Below are 23,719 nucleotides of genomic sequence, written 5' to 3' on the forward strand. Positions count from 1 at the left end.
CTCTAGCTCCTTGAACCCCCAAAACCTGTATGTGTGTGTTGAAGGAGGGATCAATGAGTCAGGGCTTCAGGGCAGAGTGGCGGGAGCCCCGTTTCCAGGTGGTGGAAAGAAGTTTGGCCTGGAAGTGAGGAGATCTAAGTCTTGGTCCTCTGTCTGCTACTGACTAGCAGGAAAACCCTAGTAAAGTCAACAGAATTTTTCTGGGCCTTATCTGTGAGTTGAGGGTTGGAAGGTATCTGACATCTCGTGGTTTTGGTCAGCCTTCTGGATTTCTGACCTCTGGGAGCTACGTTGGTGGCAGTGAGAATGTTGGTGGTAAGGTGGTGGTGGTGATAATGGTGGTGGAAGGGGAGATGGAGCTGGTGATGATGGTATACATGGTGCCAGAGGTGGTAATGGTGGCGCAGGTGGAGGTCATGGTCATGGCGGTGGAGATGGGAGACGATCAGACAGGTGCTGATACTCAAAACTAACAATAAGCCCTTATCTGGTACCAGGCACTGTACTTAGCACTTTATGTCCATTATCTCATCTGATCATCCCAGCAGCTGTTGTAATCTCCGCTTTTGCATAGAAGAAGCCTGAGCTTTAGAGAGAAAGTCTGAGCATCCCATGGTGGGCAGAGTTGCCTAGGTCAGGGGGAGACAAAGGTGCTGGTGCTAGGATATATGTCATTGGAAAATGTATGATAGGCATAGAGTGGGAGGGGTGTTAATCTGGGAAGTTAAACATCTTCATGTTCTGCTCTCCCCAAACCCTCTCGCTCTACAACCAAGTTGTTCCCAGGTGCATTTAGGGTCATAACTGCGGGAGTTCATTCTCCTGAGGCCACATAGTATATAACAGAGAAATAGTCTCCCGCCACCGTTACCAGTTGCTCTTCATTTCTCTATGAGTTTCACCCTTTGGTTCAGACCCCAACCCTTAGGCTTTGGGTTTGGGGGCTGCAGCTCTCTGATAAAGACTTGTAGCATCTTCATGGGGGACCGTGATTTAGGGGGTCCCTGAAGTGAGTATTTGGGGGCAAGTGAATGTCCTCCAACATGTGTCTTTTCTATATCCTGTTTCACCTGTTGATCCTCATCTGCACTCTGTACCCCATGAGGCCATCTTAGAGAGAAACAGGAGAAGAAACGGGTTTATAGCTCAGAGAATGCAGGGCTGGGATAGTAGTGCATGGGCTGGGAGACTAAGGCTGCTGGCGTCTGAAGGCATGTCAGAACCAAACCTCCGCACCCCTGTCTGGACCTCCTTCTTGGACCTGGGGGTTCTGGCCTTGCTTGAATGAAAGGCGATTCCTTCTTTCAAGTCCCACTCTCTCCTCCTCTTTTCCTCAGGATGGGGATTGTAATGATCTAGGCACTGGGTCTGGTGTCAGTAGGCTCAGTGTACTGACCCCTCTGGAGGGGGAAGCTGGCTTCAAATGGATCGTATATACATGAGGTGAATGCAAGTGAAATGCTCTCCAGTTATCCAGCCCCTCACCTGACCTCCAACACCCCTTCTCCCTCCTGCAGATGTTTACTGAGCAATTACTATGTAAAGATGGTCTGTGACATGCTGAGGATATGACAGGGAAGATGGGACCTCCTGACCTCATGGAGTTTATGGTCTAGTTTACACCACAGTGTTATAATGACAGGGGCAGGAGGTCAAGGTGCTGGTGATCTCATAGAAGGGAACCTGGTAGAGCCTCGTGGAGACAAGGAGGGCTTCCTAGAGGCAGTGACACTTTGCGGACACTTGTGGAATAAGAGCTGGACCAAGCACGGCAGTGGCGTGAGAGGAGGAGAGAGGAAGGGACAGAGAAGGAGTAGTGGAGGACGAAGATGATGTGGTTCAGGCAGAGTGGTCAGCATGTGCGGGGGCCTGGAGACCGGAAAGAACAGATGGGACGGCTGCCTGCCCCACCCGGGCCTGTCCTGCCTCAGTCACAAGCACCCAGTGCTGGTTCTCCCAGGGTCCCGGTCCCGCGACACAGAGGGGCCTCGAGCAGGTACCGGGACCCACAGGCGCGCTGGCGCCTCTCCGCGCTCCTGAAATGCCCGTGTTGCCTCTGCTGCGTGGGCTTGTCTGAGCCCCGCTTCATCCGAGAGCTGCTTGGTTTCGCCGGGCTCTGGGGGGGAGCTCGTGACCAGTGCGAAACACCGTAAGACTGGGAGGCCCTGTATTTGGACTCCTGGGCTGTGTGAATTTGGGCACCTCTTCCCGCTTCTCCGAGGCTTCCGCTGGCCCGCCGGTAGACTCATCTGTGAGGGTTTTTTTTCAGTGCTTGCATTCTGGGGTTTTAATTCTCTACCATTTGCAGGGAGCTAAATTCTCTTAGAAACTGCAGCCTTTCAGCCGTGAAGCAGTGTTTATAAGTGGCACCGCCATCACCAGGGGTGGCGTGAGTCGATCCCTGGAGAGGATGGCCCCGTCATCACACGGTCTGTCGCTTCCCCCGCAGGCTTGGAGGGCACCATAGTCCCCGTGACCACCCGCACCTGGGCTGTGCGTTACTAGGGAAGAAGCATTCCGCTTCACTTGTCTGCTGAGAAATAGCTACAGGCTTTTGTAGCTACCCCAGACACAGGGACGTCACTATCAGCTGATTCAGAACAGACTGCATAGAAAGCCACACAGCTACATACGGTTGAGAGCCACATAGAAAAATATTTATTTAACAGTTTTCAGTTGATCACTGACCATGCATTCATAAAGGAAAAGGAACAGAGGCACTAAACCACAATGATGACCCTAAATGCTTTGAGTGCAAGGGGGTGTCCTACAGCTCCCAGACAGGAGGGCTTGTTTTAGAAATGTATATATTGTTGTACTGATTTATAATTTTTCCTCTTGTACCGAAGTTTATAGAGCAGAAAGGGATGGATGAGATGCTTAGCAAATTGCAGGCCATCTGGAATCTGGGTCTCTGGTGGCTGGAGCCACACTGGGGGGACCCTCCTTTCCTGGGCTCCGTCAAATAGCTGGGGCAGGGATGGGACATCAAACCATCTGTCCTCATGGACAGAAGCAGCCATCTGTGGCCTTTACGTCATTTTAAAGCTGGGACCTGCACCCTTCTCTGAAAACCAGATCCCAACAGCTCTTCTGCCTTCTCCTAAAGAATATTTCTCAATAGGAAAGAGAACAAGGGGGCAGATCAGAGTTTTAAATGAAGGTCTCTAAGCTGATGGGGTCGTGGAAAAAGTGACCACAAGGCGTCCAGGCAAGCCCTGGCAGGGTCAGAGGACACGGAGTGGCTCTCAGCCGGGGGGGAGAAGGGGGAGAATGTCACCTGTGTTCCTCAGAACCCGTCTGTGCTGCTTCCAAAGCCCCTCACTTGCCACTGGCAAACTTAGCAATGAGTGGTGGCCATCCTTCTAGAAAGCCACCTGTTAGCCATTAAGGAACGTGCCTGCGGCTGATTGATCCAGCCACGGTCTCAAAGCCATCCAGGAAGAAAAAGGCAAGCGGTGCGTGCTGGCAACATAAGCAAGACTGGACGTGGCTTGGTGATGGTGACCTTGGGAAAACATGGAGGGGAGAAAGGGGGAAAGAAACAGTGCAGAGAAAGGAGAGGTGCCGTTGCTTTCCTTACTGGAGAAACATGTAAAGAAAGAGGGGGGGAAAAGAAAGGAGAGGGGAGCAGGGAGAGGAAAGGGGAAGGAAGGGGAGACAGGGAGAAGAGAGGTAGGGCTGCCCTCAGGAAGGAGAGGAGCCAGTGGGAGTAGTTTCACAGTTACTGTCAGAGCCGTAGTACACTCATTCGAATGGGATGCTTCAAAGGCAAGCCCGCGACAGGGTGTGGTGTGGTGATGAGGCCACACCGATGCCCACTGATCCAGGCTCCACCTCCATCTGTGCTTCTCTTAGACCAGCGGTTCTCAAATATGAGTAACAGCACCAACCAGTGGCCTTGTTTAACCCCAGGGGTCCCACCCGCAAGTCTCTGATTCAGCGGGTCTGGGTTGTGCATTTCTCACGAGTTCCCAGGTAGTACTGATGCTGCTGTTCCGGGAACCCCCGCTTTGAGAACCGCTGTCTTAGAGGTGAGAGACTGAACCAAGGTTTGCGCTGATTCGGGCTCCTTGGGTCGAAGGCAGCGAGTGAGTCAGTGTCTCAGCTGGCTGGCAAGAGCAGATTGGCAAACACGACGACAGAACTCAAGAAAGCGCTATAAACCTTTGCTTGGATGTATTTGCCTCTTCCTGGCCCCTTCATTCAACCAACCGTATGTTTACTTTCCACCGGCAACTGTGATTCTAAACGTCAGTTGACAAGCAGGTGTTCTGCGCACTGCTCTACGCAAGTTAATTTATTGCCAACAAACAGATGCAGTGCTCTCTCGCTGACTTCCATTCCCACCTGCTCCACCCAGCTCTTTGTTCTGGCCACACTGAGCCTTGCAGCTCTCAGAAAGGAGCGGCCCTTGCATTCCTCCATCCCCTGTTCGTGCTGTGTCTCAGCCTGAGTGCCATTTTCCAGGCAAACCAACTCTTACTCTCCTTTAATTTTTTTAAAGATTTTTTTTTTTTTTGATGTGGACCATTTTTAAAGTCTTTATTGAATTTGTTACAACATTGCTGCTGTTCTGTTTCGGTTTTTTGGCCCCGAGGCATGTGGGGGTCTTAGCTCCCCGACCAGGGATCGAACCCGCACCCGCTGCATTAAAAGGCGAAGTCTTAACCACTGGATCGCCGGGGAAGTCTCCCTCCTTTAATTTTCTGAGTGTTCCCACCTGTGGGAAGGTCAGCCAGCTCTGCACATTGCCGCCGTAATGTTGTCCAGATTGCCGTCACGGCCCTTTGCAAAACGTCACCAGGCTGTGGCTGCCTCACCTTTCTCAGCGTTTTATCGTCAGTGCCTTGGACAGGGGCTCTGACTCCCGCTCACCGCGGTTGGGGTTAGAGAGAAATTGGAATATTGGGGCAGGAAGAGACGGAGAGCTCTGCTAATCACTGAAATCCTAAATCAAGGCTTCAGTGATTCAGTGAAACGGGACTCTAACAGGTGGAAAAGTAAATCTTGGTGATTTCTTTAAAAGCAAACAAAATAACTTCACTTGAGGAAGGAGCAAATATCCAGATCTTTCCTCCTTAGGACGAGCTAGATATTCTTTTGTAGCAGGTGCTTACGTAAGGCAGATGGATGGACCGATAGACAGATGCAGATAGGCGGATGGATGGATGGACAGATCGGGTGGATAAATGGTGTCCTTAAGGCTTGCTCGTCAGGTCATGACCTAGAATCATATTTCGTTTTGCAAACATTCTTCAGCTCCTTTGGGAGAACTTCAGCTTCCTCTGGGGGGAATATGTGTGCTCCAGAGCTTTGTCACGTGCCTGTTCTTGAGGGACCTGCTTCTGAAACGGAATCCTGGTTCTAAATCGAGGTGTTGTGCTGACTTTGGCTGGGGTCTGAGATGGACCTGCCTCTCATTGAATTCCATGCTGTGAACGGTTAGCACTTGAGCCAAAAAGTGAAAGACAAAGCCATCCCACTCCATTTAAAAATAATGAAAGGCTTTTTGGTCCATTTCGGGTGGAATCCAGTGTTCTGAGCAGCGGTCCTGCCGCCGTGACCTGTGAGATTTTGAGCAAATCGCTTAGCCTCAGTTCTGTCACGCCCTTGTAGGACAAGGGCGTTCTCTTCCTGCTGTCCCGTTTTCTGATTGTGAGTGACTGTGAGTCGTTTCTGGGGGACTCACAAATAGTTACCTTCACTTTAAAGATTGGAGGGGAGAAAACGGAGCACGGTGTCAGATGTGTGATGCCGCCACAACCCAGGCGGCATAGCTTAATGCACTTCTGAAGACTCAACCAAGCAGGCTGACTTGAACGCTGTTGAAATATCAGGCTTCAGCGCAGGACGCTGTTGGACGTCTGCATTACTTCTGTTTTTTAAACAGTACTCTGCTGAGAATAAATCTGTGTCGCCGCCTAATGGGCTCTTGTCATTTTAGTGCAGTGATCAAGGAGGAAAAACGGAAGTACTTTATGTGGGAAAACAGGCAAGACGTGAAGGTATTTCTTAACCCAGAGTGCACGGCTGTCGGCAGTACGATACAGATGTATCCACAGTTTCACTTAAAACAGTTTACGTGCTTTACTCAGTGACTGAGTTCAGTTCACTGATCTCCACTCAGGTTCACACTGAAGTCATTTACCTGCGGGCTACAGATTACACCACACAGACCGAAGCATTCTAGATTTTTCCAAATGTAATATACAAGTGCAAGTGGATTGCAGTCCAACGTAACTTTAGCCAAACCTTGAATATGCTGTTAAGGCGTGAGTAAAACTTTAAAGCTTTGTCTCGGCTACAGAGTAGCTGGGACTGGAGCTGAACCAGTTGTGAACGGTCAGAATAAAAAGCCACTGTTGGACATGGTGTTTATTCTCAGCAATGTGTCACCTAAAATAATGAACTTTGTTTTCAAACGTAGAAAGGAGCAAATCACTTGTTATTATAAAATGACCATTTTATAAGGGGGCTAGTTTGACTTCTGACACCACCAAGGCTCACCTCTGTTACACTGTCCATTGACTGTACCTGGGTGCCCAGTGCTCCATTTTCCCCATCTCCAGTTGAGAGGGGGAAGTATATTCTAGCAGCCCTGGCAGGTATGCGGCACAATCTGTGTTATTGCAGAATGACTAGGCAAGGCTTAGAATGAGGGATGCAAAATAAAATTGTGTGTTTTCACAATTATTTATGCTTTAAATAATTTGTAGTCCCTTATAGGGAAGGCTTTCTGTGAAAAGACTGGATCGACTTGGTCTGCACTATAGCGGAGAATGCGTATTCAGAAACACGATCCAGATTCAACCTTGGTTGCATCGTCAGAATCTTAGGAGGATAAATACAGGCTAGGTGGGAGATTCTGTGAGGGTTTCTTTGGTTTGGCAGGACTCTGTGGGGTGTGTGGCTGGGAAGTGGGAAATGGGAGGAGAAGGAAATTGGGAGCCTTGCTGCTTTGGGGAGCGTCTATGAAGGGTTACTTTAACCTGTGGCGTAGCCACTAGCCAGAGGGGGCTGGTCCCAACTGAAATGTGCTGTAAGCCTAAAAGCCACACTGGGTTTCAAAGACTTAGTAAGAAATGTAAGAAAATGTAAAACAAACATCGCATGAATAGTTTGATTCGTTGCACGTTGAAACCGTGTGTGAAATGATGGTATCTGGGGCATATTGGATTAAAATCATTAAAATTGATTTCACCTCTTACGTTTTGAATGGGGTTGAGATTTTAAAATTACACATGTGGCTTGTATTTCTAGTGGGCAGTGCTGTTTGTTTAGTACCTATTATGTATGGTGGGATGATGGCTCATGTTTACTTTCTTACGTTTTATTTTTCAAATTGACAATGTGAGAGACAATATTGTCTTGGAGAAAAAAATATATATATAGCTTGTGGATTTTGGAGTGCAGCAAGCATGTGTCTTGGCTATAGCTAGCCCTTGGGGTAACTAACCTCTGAGCCTCAACTTCCTCAGCTAGAAAATTAAGATAACAGTTTGGATCTGATAATAACAGTTTTGATCTCAGCAGGTTGTTGTGAGCAATGCATGGGAAACTAGCAGAGGGCACTTATCACTGAACTAACATAGGGAAAACGCAATAAGCAATCGGCGTGGTGCTTTCTTACATCTCAGGACCTGTCCAGTGCCTCATCTTTTAATCCCTGACCATTTCAACTCAGTTCCTTGTTTCGCTTCTGCCCCAAATTTGTATTTTCTTTCCTGTCTATCTGTTTACTTCTACACCCAGAAGGCTAACCTTTCCCTTCTTTTTGTCATCATTGAAAAAAAATCTCTCGTCTGGTTCCGCATCTTCTTACTTGTTCAGACTAAGGTACCTCCTACTTATTCAACTGTTCAGAGCAAGAATTCTATCCTGGCTAAAACTATAAACCAGCCACAATCCTTCATCTGCCCGTGTCTGGACCGGGCCGGGGATGCTGGGTCTTGCCTTTTATGGAACTCTGCTTCCTTTTGATGGGGGATGGTCAATCAAAGAACGATCGACTCCAGGCAGAGGGGGTGTAGGTAATGGGAGAATAAGGGTCATGTAAACAAGAGATCAAGAGAACAGGACAGGAGAAGAAAAATCGTGTAACTTCTCTTTTGCCCCACACTGCTGCCTTTTCTTTCTGTTGGCTTCAGAAGCTGTGCTATGTTCAACCAGGGTAAGTACAAGGTGGTTCTCGTTGCCTTTCTGGATCCTTGCACCTGCAAGCACAACCTCCCACAGTGAGCATGGCACACAGCTAAAACCCTGTGCTCAGTTTCCACATTCTAAGAAATAAGTCCTTAGATGAAGATGGTTGGTACTTGTTCTCTGAAATTCAGTGGCAAGGAAGAGAAAAAGATAGATAGATAGATAGAAAACTTTGTGACGATATGTTGTTTCGCGAGGTGAGTGAGTTACCTGAGTCCTTCACAATGAACAAGATGAACCTTTCAGCCAGAGCTACATGAGCTAAGAAACAAGGAGAAATAACTTCAGAACACACTTGGAATAGCAGTGGTGGCTGGACACTGGACACACCCGTGCCTCTTAGAGGCCCCGATTTTCCTATGCAGGTTTTTTTTTTTTTTTTGGTAATCAATCAGAACAACGTTGATTTTTGTTCCCATCTAGCAGCTGGAACTAGGTGCCTCAGCCTGTACTCTTAAGGTGATTTTTTTTGTTTGTTTGTTTTGCCTTTCATCAGATCAATATGTTACTTTGCCTGTTTTATTTTTAGATTTACTGAGTGTAGCAAAGGAAGGAAATAAGCAAATTGGTTTGTATTTCAAGTGTGGGCTGAGGTTTGACCCGATAAACCTGGCAAACCTGTTTGGAAATTTAACAGGGGAGAGCAGGTTTCACGGGTCATCTTTGCTGACAGCTGGGATTTTTGAAGAATTGGTTGTTGGGAGAACTGGGTGATTTCAGTGCCAGAGAACATAACTAGGGCCCCTCTGCCACCCCAGGCAAGGGGGGATGCTTAGGCGAGGGTGTGCGGGTGGGCCAACCCTGGATGGAAGAAACATGGCTGTTTTTCCTGGAGCATTTATTAATGAAATATTTACCATTGATCAGAGGCAAGAAGGAGCCGTTGCCAACAATCACTTACCTGTGGCTTCCTAGAGAATCAGAGGGTTTGAAAATGTGAATGAATTTTTCTTCTTATTATGTAAATTTAGGAGAGGGAGGAAGAATTTCTGAAAATCCAAAACACAGCTCTAAGCTCTAAGATTATCAGCTCTCCACCTAGAAACTTACATTCTGGTGTCTTGGGTCCCCAAGAGAAGACAGCAAAGGCTCTGCAGATGCCTGCTTTTCCTTTTCTTATTTACTTTTTTGGTCACTGTGGAGAAATACTCATGACATTAGTGATATCAGTTGTCTGTGGTGTACATAGCATCTTTTTCTCTGTCAGAGGTTGTAGAAAGAGCAATGATTGCGTGATTCAGAATGCAAATATGTGGGCGTTCAGACATCCGTCCGTGCAGTCAACTTTTGATCCTCTGGGGGACCACTAAGGGGTGTCTTTTTAGAGCCTGATCTTTTCGGGGCTGCTGACGGTACAGCTTAGTGACACAAAGGCAGTGAGCTAGTGAGTTACTCGCTGAACTCCAAAAGTTTTATATTTTCCACGGTTTTTGGATAATTATCTTTTTTCCCCCATGAGGCTCAAATATATGACACATCTAAAAACACCTGTACAGAAACAGAAGTGCTGCTGCAGATGCAGCGTTGTAATTACAGGTGTGCACGCCTACTAAATACACGCCCAAAACACACGCTCAGTGACAGGCTACTCCTGATTTTGCCCCCCCCTGAAATTGAGTGCAAAATTAGTGTCGCTAAATATCCTTCTTTGTTACCGAAGGGCTGCCACTGCCCTCTGTCTTGAAACTAACCATTGGGTTGCCTCTAGACAAACACTCTTTGAAGTACAAATACTGTTTCATCCGATGTGGCTATACTGTATCCATCTATTCCTTAAAGGCCAAAACCAGACTTATGGACTACGTCAAATGCTTTCTGGATACACAAACAACAAAAACATTTTTTTAAATTAACAGGCATCCACAGGTATAAATAAATTGTCTACAGCATTTAATGGTCTTTAACACAGTCAACGCCCCTGGCCTTGAAACAGTGTTAAATTCTTTTTTTTTGCTAGTGGCAAAAAAAGCCATCAGTCAAGCCCAGCTTGAAACTTGGGCACCATTTCCTGGCCAGTAAGCACAGAACTGAGGGGCTCAATATCTTATGGGTATCTTTTTGTTGCTGGGCTTATGACTTTTTTTTTTTTTTTCTCTCTGTCTCTCCCCTCTCCCACATGCTCAGGGCTGATCGTTGTGACGTTGGCCGTCTGCTGGATGCCCAACCAGGTTCGGAGGATCATGGCTGCGGCCAGACCCAAGCACGACTGGACCAAGTCCTACTTCGAGGCGTACATGATCCTTCTTCCCTTCTCGGACACCTTCTTTTACCTGAGCTCGGTGGTCAACCCGCTGTTGTACAACGTGTCCTCGCAGCAGTTCCGCAGCGTGTTCGGGCAGGTGCTGCGCTGCCGGCTGACGCTGCCACATGCCAACCAGGAGAAGCGCCTGCGCACCCACGTGGCCTCCACCGCAGATGGTGCCCGCTCTGCGCGCCGCCCACTCATCCTCCTGGCTTCCCGGGCTAATTCCTCTGCAAGGAGAACTAACAAGGTTTTCCTAAGCACTTTTCAGAGCGAGGCCAAGCCCGAACCTAGGCCTCAGCCGTTGAGTCGCGAGTCACCGGATCCCAACTCGGAGGTGAAACCTGCCAACCCTGCCACCGACAATGGCTTCCAGGAGCATGAAGTGTGACTGTCTGTCAAGGAAGGAAGGGAAGCTGGAGCGCCCACGGGCCCTCCCCACACGAAAGCGACGGTTACCTGCATGCAGCGGTGCCAAAACAAACTGTGCGCCCATCGTCAGGGACGGGGTGGAAGACGGGCCGGGGAAGAAAGCAGATGGCCGCTTACAAGTGTCACTTGAGGGCGAATGCTGCCGCCAGCCGGGCCTCAACTCTCAGAGTTGAGGCCCATCTGTAGCCATTCCTCCTCCTTCCTTCCGTTAAGGACACACTGAAAATTCAGTCAAACTGAATGCGTCCGGAGCTCACTAAGTTTTGCTTTTACACTGAGCTCTTCCATTGTTTGCCAAGGAACTGAAAGAACGAGCACACGGATTCCCCTCGCCACCCAGCATCAAAGGACACCCAGAAAAATCTCAGGGGGCTGGGGGAAGGTGGGCCCGAAGAACAATGCAGGAGGGGGCTGGTATCTCCTTCAGCTTCAGCAGTGTGCCAAGAAAAGGCCTAATTGGAGGAGCACGAGGGTGCCGGGGAGCCCCGGCCGAAGGGCTGGGGCAGAACTGCTCCTTTTCTTGGGCCGGGGCCCGTTGCAAAGAGGGGTGTTGCAGCAGCTGATGCACACGGAATTCACTTTCCCTGGGGAGCAGAAGGATTGGTACCCAGCCGAGGCAATGAGGCAGGCGGCCGACGACGCGCACGACTTGCGGTACATGATTCCTGCAACAGACCCAGAGGAGCCAGATTTAGCAGCCTGCACTGGCCAGAAGACGGCAACCCTGAGCCCACATCCCCACGGAGAGCACTTTTCTTCCTTCTCCTACAGCCCAGAAACCTGGTATGGCCAGGGCACTGCTCCAGGGTGTTTCGTTGAGCCCCCCCCCCCCCCCAAAATACAGGACAGGTGCAGTGAAGGCGGCGGGCATCATTTCCCTTGCTTCTGAGATGCCAGGACCAGGGAATAAAGAGCTTTGACAATCAAAGTTCGTTTTTCTTTAAACTGTGTACTACTAGACAGAACTTTTTATTTACTTTTTTGGTTCACACTGTCTCATGCCAGAGAGGATGACAGGCTGCACTTCAAGATCTTATCTCTGTTTGTTTGTTAGTACTTTATAAGCGACCACAGAGAGATGGCTCTCAACTATGTGTTTTTGAAATCCTGGAATTCTCTCAATAAAAACCAAACTCCGAAGAGAATAAATCAGATCACTACCAAAGAGGCCCTGTGTGGGTTCAGTGAAGGGAGGGGGGGGTGCTGGCTGACAGTGTGCCGAGCACCGCCTTGTTCCGAGGGAAGTTTTGCCCTTAGAACGTATGGCCATTTGCCAAGTCAGCACCACACAGCCAGCCCTTATTAACATACTGTGTGGACACATCAAGGGTCTTCCCACTAAGACTGGAGGGCCCTTCTTAAGGAGCTCGTGTGTCAGGTCCAAATTGCAGCATAATCATCAAATTAGGGGTGTCTTGGGTAATCATTTGACTTTATAAAGCTGGACGTTTACTCAAGTAATAGCTAAGCTTCTGAAATACTTTGCTGAATGCCAGGCACTCTTCAGATGGCTCCTAGCTCATTGACTACCTGCAACAACCCTACAAGAGAGGGCCCCAAGATCATCCCCATTTTGCAGATGGGGATCCTAAGGGCAAGAGAGATTTAGTAACTTGTCCAAAGTCACACTTCTAGAAAGTAGAGCACCTGTGATTTGAACCAAGTATTCTGGTCCCATGCTGTCAAATCTGTAGTACTATAGAGCAAAGCAGCCAGCCAAGTTAACCACAGAATGGTTTTGTTTTTTGCAGGGGGGAAGACTACTTTGAAAATAGCTTTTGGTGTGTGTGTGTGTGTGTGTGTGTGTGTGTGTGTGTGTGTGTGTGTGAGAGAGAGAGAGAGAGAGAGAGAGAGGCCGTTTTGTATCAATGAACTATTTTTCTTTTTGGACATACATCATACTAAAGGTGAACCTCAAAGTGATGCCTTTAGCCCATGTGCCGCCCTGTGTGTCTCAGGGATACAACACATTCCACCAGTAGCCAGGGCTCCCTCCCCTCTGACTCCCTGCAGGCGTGTGTGTTTGCAAGCATTGCTTCCATTTGGGCCCGCATCGTCTCCCTTGAGAATTGCTACTTGAAGTGCCTAAAACTCCCAAGTGGGAGGTAAAGACATGCTTTAGATTTATATGAAACATGCAATCTTATGTCATTTCTATAATTGCCTGTTTGTAAGGATTGCTTTTGTAACTCTGTTAGAAAAACCTGGAAGGTAGCTGGTCTGGTAAGATAAATCTCACGGACAGAGGATGTGTAGGGGGACCAAGGAGCGCTGTTTAATTTCTAAGGAACATGCTACAGAGTTCCCAGAGTCTCTACATTTTCTAACCATTGCCCATTTTAGAAAATTAAGTTTCACCGTCTTTTTACTCTTAACTATTAAAAGCCACTAAACTGTCAGTTGTCAGTTCAACTTCGGTAAACTTTTTTCCTTTAAATAAATTTTAAAAATTAAAAAATATGTACTGAATACATCTTTTACTGTAAAAACGTTCAGACAGATAAGAAAATGCTCCTTGACCGCTCTCCTTCCAATGCTACCTCCTCCTCAGAGGTAAGCACTCTTATCAATTTGGGATGCCTCCTTCCAGGCCTATTTCTACGCATTTACAGATGTGTCCATGGAGAAGAGGTCTGCGCATATATCCTAATAGCATAATATAACATCCTGTATGCTGTATATATGTATATCCTAGTTGCATTTTCACTTAGTGACATGGCTGGGGATGTATTTTTAAGTCTAACTTTGTAGGACTAAGAGTCAGTGATGAGGTAAGTTAGTTAGATAAATAACACAAGATGGGTGCCCCAATTTTGTGACTGCTGCCCAGGGGACATCTTCAGATCACCTGGCTCTGATGGCCAGGGGGGCCTACGCTTGTAGTCCTGCAGGACCGCATATATTTGCATCTTTAAAAGTTGCTGCCAGAGGCTCTGCCTTCCAGTCAGCCTGAATCTAGGTGCTGAGATCCTCTTCTTTGGGACACTAACTGATCTCAGCACACACTCAACTACTGGAACCTATTAGAAATAAAATAGGCTGCTTAGACAGTTGGGAAGGTTGAAGAGAGAACCAAAAGCTGGGGTATGGTTGAATGACAAGGTACATCTACACTAGGCCAGCCCTTCAAGACGGGGAGAGGTGGCTGTTTCATCTAAATGCACAGAAACCAAAACAAGTCATCAAAAGGGAGAAAAAGATGAATGTGGTCCAAACAAATAAGATAAAACTTGAGAAGAAAATTTTAATGAACCGTAAGTAATTTACAAGAAAAAGAGTTCAAAGTAGTAGTCTTAAACATGTTCACTGAACGTGGGAGAAGAATGGACGAACACAGTGAGAACTTCAACAGAGAGAGAAAATCTAAGAAAGAACCAAACAAGTCACAGAGCTAAAGTGTACAATTATTGAACTAGAAATGCACTAGAGGGGTTCAAGAGCAGACTAGATGAAGCAGAAGAAAGGATCAATGAACTCAAAGACAGGGCAGAGGAACTGACCCAATCAAAGAGCAGAGAAAACAAAAAGGAATGGGGGAAAAAAAAAAAGGGAAGATAGCTTAAGGGACTCATGAAACAACATCAAGTGCATTAATAGTCACATTATAGGAGTCACAGAGGGAGAAGAACAAAAGGCGTAGAAAACTTATTTGACGAAATAATGGCTGAAAACCTCCCTAACCTGGGGAAGGAAACAGACATCCAGTTTCAGGAAGCCCAGAGAGTTCCAAACAAGGGGAACCAAAAGAAACATACATCAAGACACATAATAATTAAAATGTGAAACTATAAGACAAGGAGAGAATATTAATGGTAATAGAGGCGCAACCTGTTACTTCAAAGGGAACCCCCATAAAATGAGATTTTTCATGAAAAACTGCGCAGGCCAGAAGGGAGTTGCACAATATACAGGCATACCTCATCTTACTGCTTTTTGTTTTATTGTCCTTCACAGATACTATGTTTATTACACACTGAAGGTTTGTGGCAACCTGAGTTTTAGAAAGTCTGTCAGCACCATTTTTCCAAGAGCATTTGCCCACTTCATGTCTCTGTGTCATGTTTTGGTAATTCTCACAATATTTCAAACTTTTTCATTACTATATTTCTCGTGGTGATGTGTGATCAGTGATAATTGATGCTACGATTCTAATTGTTTTTGCTTTGTATTTTTTACTTAAGATATGTACATTTTCAAAAGATATAATGCTATCTGCACACAATAAATTACAGTATAAACATCACTTTTACATGCATGGGGAAACCAAGAAACTTGTATGACTTGCTTTGTTGCAATATTTCCTTTATTGTGGTTGTCTGGAACCAAACCCCAGTATCTCTGAGGTATGCCTGTATTCAAAGTGCTGAAAGAAAAAAAAAAAAAACCTTCCAAACAAGAATGTTCTATCCAGCAAAGTTATAATTCAGAATTAAAGGAGATACAAAGTTTTCCAGACAAGCCAAAGCTAAAGGAGTTCATCACCACTAAACCGACCTTATAAGAAATGTTAAAGCGGCTCATTTAAGTTGAAAAGAAAAGGTGTTAATTAGTAACAAAACATATGAAAGTATAAATCTCACGAGTAAAGGTAAATATATAGTAAGTGTAGTGGATTAATCACTTATAAAGCTTGTATGAAGGTTAAAAGACAAAAGCAGTAAAAACAACTAACTACCATAATTAGTTAAGGGATACACAAGATGAAAGTAGAAGAGGAGTGGACACAAGATAGCAGAGAGGAAGGACACGAGCTCACCTCTTCTTACGAAAACACCGAAATCGCAACTAACTGCTGAACCACCATTGACAGAAAAATGCTGGAACCTACCAACAGATATCCTATGACCAAAGACAAAGAAGAAGGCCACAACGAGATGGTAGGAGGAGCACAACTGCAATAAAAGCAAATCTCACACCCACCGGGTGGGGGACCCACAAACTAGGAAATAATTATATCGCAAAAGTTCTCCCACAGGAGTTAAAGTTCTGACCCCAAGTCATGCTTCCCAGCCTGGCGGTCTGGCAATGGAATGAGGATCCCCCAGAGAATCTGGCTTTGAAGGCCAGTGGGATCTTATTGCAGGAATTCCACAGTACTAGGGGAAACAGAAACTCCACGCTCGGAGGGCACACACAAGGTCTCGTGCACACGACTGCCCAGGATAAAAAGCAGTGACCTCATAACATCCTGGGCCAGAGCAACCTGTGGTATTGGAGAGTCTCCAGCAGAGGTAGGGGGCAGCTGTGGCTCACTGTGGGGATAAAGACCCTGGGAGCGGTAGTTCTGGGGAGTACTCAGTGTCACGAGACCTCCCGGAGGCCGCCATTTTCTCACAAAGACCTGGTCCCACCCAACAGCCTGTAGGGTCCAGTGCTCGGACACCTCAGGCCAAACAACCAACAGGGCAGGAACACAGCCCCACTCATCAGCAGGCAGGCTGCTTAAAGTCTTCCTGAGCACATAGTTGCCCGCTAAACAAATCCCTTACATGGCCCTGTCCACCAGAGGCACAAGACCAGCTCCACCCACCAGTGGGCAGGAACCAGTCCCTCCCACCAGGAAGCCTACACAAGCCTGTTAGACCAGCCTCATCACGAGGGGGCAGACAGCAGAAGCAAGAAGAACTACAACCCTGCAGCCTGTGGAATACAAACCACAATCACAGAGAGTTAGGCAAAATGAGGCAGCAGAGGAATATGTCCCAGATGAAGGAAGAAGATAAAACCCCAGAAGAACAACTAAGTGAAGTGGAGATACGGAATCTGAGAAAGAACTCAGAGTAATGATAGTGAAGATGATCCAAGATCTCAGAAAAAGAATGGAGGCACAGATTGAGAAGATACAAGACATGTTTAACAAATACCTAGAAGTACTAAAGAACAAATAGGAACAATACAATAACTGAAATAAAAAATAAACTAGAAGGAATAGCGGAATAATGGAGGCAGAGAATAGATAAGTGAGCTGGAAGATAGAATGGTAGAAATCACTGCTGTGGATAAGAGTAAAGAAAAAGAATGAAAAAAAAATTAGGACAGTCTAAGACACCACCGGTACAACGTTAAATGCACCAACATTCGCATTATAGGTTTCCAAGAAGGAGAACAGAGAGAGAAAGGACCTGAGAAAATAGAGAAGAGATAATAGCTAAAAACTTCCCTAACATTGGAGAGGAAACAGTTACCCAAGTCCAGGAAGTGCAGAGAGTCCCAGGCAGGATAAACCCAAGGAGAAACACACCGAGACAGACAGTAATCAAATTGGCAAAAATTAAAGACAAAAAATATTAAAAGCAAGAAGGGAAGAGCAACAAATAACGTCCAAGGGAATTCTCTTAAGGTTATCAGCTGATTTTTCAGCAGAAACTCTGTAGGCCAGAAGGGAATGGCATGATATATTTAAACTGGTGAAAGGGAAGAACCTACAACCAAGAATATTCTACCCAACAAGGCATAGAAATTGAAAGCTTTACAGAAAAGCAAAAGCTAAGAGAATTCAGCACCGCCAGACTGGCTTTGCAACAAATGCTAAAGGAACTTCTCTAGGTGGAAAAGAAAATGGCCACGACTAGAAGTAAGAAAATTATGAAGGAAAAGCTCATCAGTAAAGGCAAACATACAGTAAAGTTAGGAAATCCACACACAAATATGATATCAAAACCAGCAGTCATGAGAAAAGGAGAGTACAGATGCAGAATATTGGAAACGCATTTGAAATTAAAAGACCAGAAATTTAAAACAATCTTGTATATATATAGCTATATCAAAACCTCATGGTAACCACAAACCAATAATCTACAATAGATACACAAACAAAAAAGTAAAAGAGGGCTTCCCTGGTGGTGCAGTGGTTGAGAGTCCGCCTGCCAATGCAGGGGACACAGGTTCGTGCCCCAGTCCGGGAAGATCCCACATGCCACTGAGCGGCTGGTCCCATGAGACATGGCCATTGAGCCTAAGCGTCTGGAGCCTGTGCTCCGCAACGGAAGAGGCCACAGCAGTGAGAGGTCCACGTACCGCAAAAAAAAAAAAAAAAAGGCAAAAGAAATCCAAAAACAATGCTAAAGACAGTCATCAAATCACAAGGAAATAGAACAAAAGAGGAAAGGAAGAAAAAAGCCCTACAAAACAAAACGAAACCAATTAACAAAATGGCCATAAAAACATACATATCAATAATTATCTTAAATGTAAATGGATTAAAGGCTCCAACCAAAAGACACAGACTGGCTGAATAGATACAAAAACAAGACCCGTATATATGCTGTCTACAAGAGACTCACTTCAGATCTAGGGACACATAAAGACTGAAAGTGAGGGGATGGAAAAAGTCACTCCATGCAAATGGAAATCAAAGGAAAGCTGGAGTAGCAATACTTCTATCAGACAAAATAGAATTTAAAATAAAGAATGTTATAAGAGACAAAGAAAGATACTACTTAATGATCAAGGGATCAATCTAAGAAGAATATATAACAATTGTAAATATATATGAACCCAACATAGAAGCATCCCAATATATAAGGCAAATACAGCCATAAGAGAAGAAATCAACAGTAATGCAATAATAGTGGGGGACTTTCACACCCCACTTATACCCATGGACAAATCATCCAGACAGAAAATCAAAAAGAAAATACAGGGAAGAGAGGGGGAAGATGGCAGAAGAGTCAGACGTGGAGATCACCTTCCTCCCCACAGATACATCAGAAATACATCTACACGTGGAACAACTGCTACAGAACACCTACTGAACGCTGGTAGAAGACCTCAGACCTCCCAAAAGGCAAGAAACTCCCCCACGTACCTGGGCAGGGGAAAAGAAAAAAGAATAAACAGAGACAAAAGAATAGGGACGGGACCTGCACCAGTGTGAGGGAGCTGTGAAGGAGGAAAGGTTTCCACACACTAGGAAGCCCCTTCGCGGGCGGAGACTGCAGGTGGCGGAGGGGGGAAGCTTCGGAGCCGCGGAGGAGAGCACAGCAACAGGGGTGCGGAGGGCAAAGCGGGGAGATTCCCGCACAGAGGATCGGTGCCAACAGGCACTCACCAGCCCGAGAGGCTTGTCTGCTCACCCACCGGGGCAGGTGGGGACTGGGAGCTGAGGCTCAGGCTTCGGAGGTCCGATCCCAGGGAGAGGACTGGGGTTGGCGAAGTGAACACAGCCTGAAGGGGCTAGTGCACCATAGCTAGCAGGGAGGGAGTCTGGGGAAAACTCTGGAGCTACCGAAGAGGCAAGAGACTTTTTCTTGCCTCTTTGTTTCCTGGTGCGCGAGGAGAGGGGAGTCAGAGTGCTGCTTAAAGCAGCTCCAGAGACGGCCGCAAGCCGCGGCTAAAAGCGCGGACCCCAGAGGCGGGCATGAGACGCTAAGGCTGCTGCTGCTGCCACCAAGAAGCCTGTGTGCAAGCACAGGTCACTATCCACACCTCCCCTCCCGGGAGCCTGTGCAGCCCATCACTACCAGGATCCCGGGACCCAGGGACAACTTCCCTGGGAGAAGGCACACCGTGCCTCAGGCTGGTGCAACGTTCTGCCGGCCTCTGCTGCTGTAGGCTCGCCCCGCACTCCGTGCCCCTCCCTCCCCCCAGTCTGAGTGAGCCAGAGCCTCTGAATCAGCTGCTCCTTTAACCCCGTCCTGTCTGAGCAAAGAACAGCTGCCCTCTGGCGACCTACACGCAGTCCAAAGCTGAGCCCTGGGAGCTGTGAGAACAAAGAAGAGAAAGGGAAATCTCTCCCAGCAGCCTCAGGAGCAGCGGATTAAATCTCCACAATCAACTTGATACACCCACATCTGGGGAATACCTGAATAGACAACGAATCATCCCAAATTGAGGAGCTGGACTTTGAGAGCAAGACTATTTTTTCCCCTTTTCCTCTTTTTGTGAGTGTGAATGTGTATGCTTCTGTGTGAGATTTTGTCTGTATAGCTTTGCTTTCACCACTTGTCCTAGGGTTCTGTCCATCTGTTTTTTTTTTTTTTTTTACTTAAAAAAAATATTTTATCTTACTTTATTTTTTGTTATCCTCTTTCTTTCTATTTTTTCTCCCTTTTCTTCTGAGCCGTGTGGATGAAAGGCTCTTGGTTCTGCAGCCAGGAGTCAGTGCTGTGCCTCTGAAGTGGGAGAGCCAACTTCAGGACACTGGTCCACAAGAGACCGCCCAGCTCCACATAATATCAAATGGCGAAAATCTCCCAGAGATCTCCATCTCAACACCAACACCCAGCTTCACTCAACGACCAGCAAGCTACACTGCTGGACACCCTATGCCAAAAAACTAGCAAAACAGGAACACAACCCCACCCATTAGCCGAGAGGCTGCCTAAAATCATAATAAGGCCACAGACACCCCAAAATACACCACCAGATGTGGACCTGCCCACCAGAAATACAAGATCCAGCCTCATCCACCAGAACACAGGCACTAGTCCCCTCCACCAGGAAGTCTACACAACCCACTGAACCAACTTTAGCCACTGGGGACAGACACCAAAAACAATGGGAACTACGAACCTGCAGCCTGAAAAAAGGAGACCTCAAATACAGTAAGATAAGCAAAATGAGAAGACAGAAAAACACACAGCAGATGAAGGAGCAAGATAAAAACGCACCAGACCTAACAAATGAAGAGGAAATAGGCAGTCTACCTGAAAAAGAATTCAGAATAATGACAGTAAAGATGATCCAAAATCTTGGAAACAGAATAGAAAAAAGGCAAGAAACATTTAACAAGGACCTAGAAGAACTAAAAAGGAAATAAGCAATGATGAACAACACAATAAATGAAATTAAAAATACTCTAGAGGGCTTCCCTGGTGGCGCAGTGGTTGAGAGTCCGCCTGCCAATGCAGGAGACACGGGTTCGTGCCCCAGTCCGGGAAGATCCCACGTGCCGCGGAGCGGCTAGGCTTGTGAGCCATGGCCACTGAGCCTGCGCGTCCGGAGCCTGTGCTCCGCAACAGGAGAGGCCACAACAGTGAGAGGCCCGCGTACCGCAAAAAATAAATAAATAAATAATAAATTTGTCATAATTTAAAAAAAAAAAAACTCTAGAAGGGATCAATAGCAGAATAACTGAGGCAGAAGAACGGATAAGTGAGCTGGAAGATAAAATAGTGGAAATAACTACTGCAGAGCAGAATAAAGAAAAAAGAATGAAAAAGAACTGAGGACAGTCTCAGAGACCTCTGGGACATCATTAAATGCACCAACATTCGAATTATAGGGGTCCCAGAAGAAGAAGAAGAGAAAAAGAAAGGGACTGAGAAAATATTTGAAGAGATTATAGTTGAAAACTTCCCTAATATGGGAAAGGAAATAGTTAATCAAGTCCAGGAAGCACAGAGAGTCCCATACAGGATAAATCCAAGGAGAAACATGCCAAGACACATATAAATCAAACCGTCAAAAATTAAATACAAAAAAAACATATTAAAAGCAGCAAGGGAAAAACAACAAATAACGCACAAGGGAATCCCCATAAGGTTAACAGCTGATATTTCAGCAGAAACTCTGCAAGCCAGAAGGGACTGGCAGGACATATTTAAAGTGATGAAGGAGAAAAACCTACAACCAAGATAACCCAGCAAGGATCTCATTCAGATTTGATGGAGAAATTAAAACCTTTACAGACAAGCAAAAGCTGAGAGTGTTCAGCACCACCAAACCAGCTTTACAACAAATGCTAAAGGAATTTCTCTAGGCAAGACACACAAGAGGAGGAAAAGACCTACAAAAGCAAACCCAAAACAATTAAGAAAATGGGAATAGGAACATACATATCGATAATTACCTTAAATGTACATGGATTAAATGCTCCCACCAAAAGACACAGACTGGCTGAATGGATACAAAAACAAGACCCATATATATGCTGTCTACAAGAGACCCACTTCAGACCTAGGGACACATACAGACTGAAAGTGAGGGGATGGAAAAAGATATTCCATGCAAATGGAAACGAAAGGAAAGCTGGAGTAGCAATTCTCATATCAGACAAAACAGACTTTAAAATAAAGACTATTACAAGAGACAAAGAAGGACACTACATAATGATCAAGGGATCAACCCAAGAAGAAGATATAACAATTATAAATATTTATGCACCCAACATAGGAGCACTTCAATACATCAGGCAAATACTAACAGCCATAAAAGGGGAAATCGACAGTAACACATTCATAGTAGTGGGGACTTGAACGCCCCACTTTCACCAATGGACAGATCATCCAAAATGAAAATAAATAAGGAAACACAAGCTTTAAATGATACATTAAACAAGATGGACTTAATTGATACTTATAGGACATTCCATCCAAAAACAACAGAATACACATTTTTCTCAAGTGCTCATGGAACATTCTCCAGGATAGATCATATCTTGGGTCACAAATCAAGCCTTGGTAAATTTAAGAAAATTGAAATTGTATCAAGTATATTTTACGATCACAACACTATGAGACTAGATATCAATTACAGGAAAAGATCTGTGAAAGATACAAAAACATGGAGGCTAAACAATACACTACTTAATAACGAAGTGATCACTGAAGAAATCAAATAGGAAATCAAAAAATACCTAGAAACCAATGACAATGGAGAAACGACGACCCAAAACTTATGGGATGCAGCAAAAGCAGTTCTAAGAGGGAAGTTTATAGCAATACATTCCTACCTTAAGAAACAGGAAATATCTTGAATAAACCACCTAACCTTGCACCTTAAGCAATTAGAGAAAGAAGAACAAAAAATCCCCAAAGTTAGCAGAAGGAAAGAAATCATAAAGATCAGATCAGAAATAAATGAAAAAGAAATGAAGGAAACGATAGCAAAGCTCAATAAAACTAAAAGCTGCTTCTTTGAGAAGATAAACAAAATTGATAAACCATTAGCCAGACTCATCAAGAAAAAAAGGGAGAAGACTCAAATCAATAGAATTAGAAATGAAAAAGGAGAAGTTACAACTGACACTACAGAAATACAAAAGATCATGAGAGATTACTACAAGCAACTCTATGCCAATAAAATGGACAACGTGGAAGAAACAGACAAATTCTTAGAAATGCACAACCTGCCAAGACTGAATCAGGAAGAAATAGAAAATATGAACAGACCAATCACAAGCACTGAAATTGAAACTGTGATTTAAAATCTTCCAACAAACAAGTGCCCAGGAACAGATGGCTTCACAGGCGAATTCTATCAAACATTTAGAGAAGAGCTAACACCTATCCTTCTCAAAGTCTTCCAAAATATAGCAGAGGGAGGAACACTCCCAAACTCATTCTACTAGGCCACCATCACCCTGATACCAAAACCAGACAAAGATGTCACAAAGAAAGAAAACTACAGGCCAATATCACTGATGAACATAGATGCAAAATTCCTCAACAAAATACTAGCAAACAGAATCCAACAGCACAGTAAAAGGATCATACACCATGATCAAGTGGGGTTTATTCCAGGAATGCAAGGATTCTCCAATATATGCCAATCGATCAACGTGATACACCATATTAACAAATTGAAGGAGAAAAACCATATGATCATCTCAATATATGCAGAGAAAGCTTTTGACAAAATTCAACACCCAGTTATGATAAAAAGCCCTGCAGAAAGTAGGCATAGAGGGAACTTTCCTCAACATAATAAAGGCCATATATGACAAACCCACAGCCAATTTCATCCTCAATGGGAAAAAACTGAAACCATTTCCACTAAGATCAGGAACAAAACAAGGTTGCCCACTCTCACCACTCTTATTCAACATAGTTTTGGAAGTTTTAGCCAGCAGCAATCAGAGAAGAAAAGGAATCCAAATCAGAAAAGAAGTAAAGCTGT

General features: G+C 45.5%; 2 protein-coding genes across 2 annotated transcripts in view; one reads left to right on the forward strand and one right to left on the reverse strand.

Annotated features, from left to right (window-relative positions):
• Positions 1 to 10,838, forward strand: part of GPR39 (G protein-coupled receptor 39) — a gene marked incomplete at its 3' end in the record, with an annotated part of 240,179 nt that extends 229,341 nt beyond the window's left edge. The window contains exon 2 of the mRNA XM_082840999.1: positions 10,330 to 10,838. Coding sequence (XP_082697125.1) covers positions 10,330 to 10,838 — 509 coding nt within the window. The remainder of the gene's footprint in view (positions 1 to 10,329) is intronic.
• A 470-nt stretch (positions 10,839 to 11,308) lies between these two features.
• The window catches only part of LYPD1 (LY6/PLAUR domain containing 1), a gene marked incomplete at both ends in the record, with an annotated part of 61,511 nt that continues 49,100 nt past the window's right edge, over positions 11,309 to 23,719 (reverse strand). The window contains one exon of the mRNA XM_082841000.1: positions 11,309 to 11,544. Coding sequence (XP_082697126.1) covers positions 11,309 to 11,544 — 236 coding nt within the window. The remainder of the gene's footprint in view (positions 11,545 to 23,719) is intronic.

The sequence above is a fragment of the Leucopleurus acutus genome (assembly GCF_964270905.1).
Source record: "Leucopleurus acutus genome assembly, chromosome: 6".
Classification (NCBI taxonomy): Eukaryota; Metazoa; Chordata; class Mammalia; order Artiodactyla; family Delphinidae; genus Leucopleurus; species Leucopleurus acutus.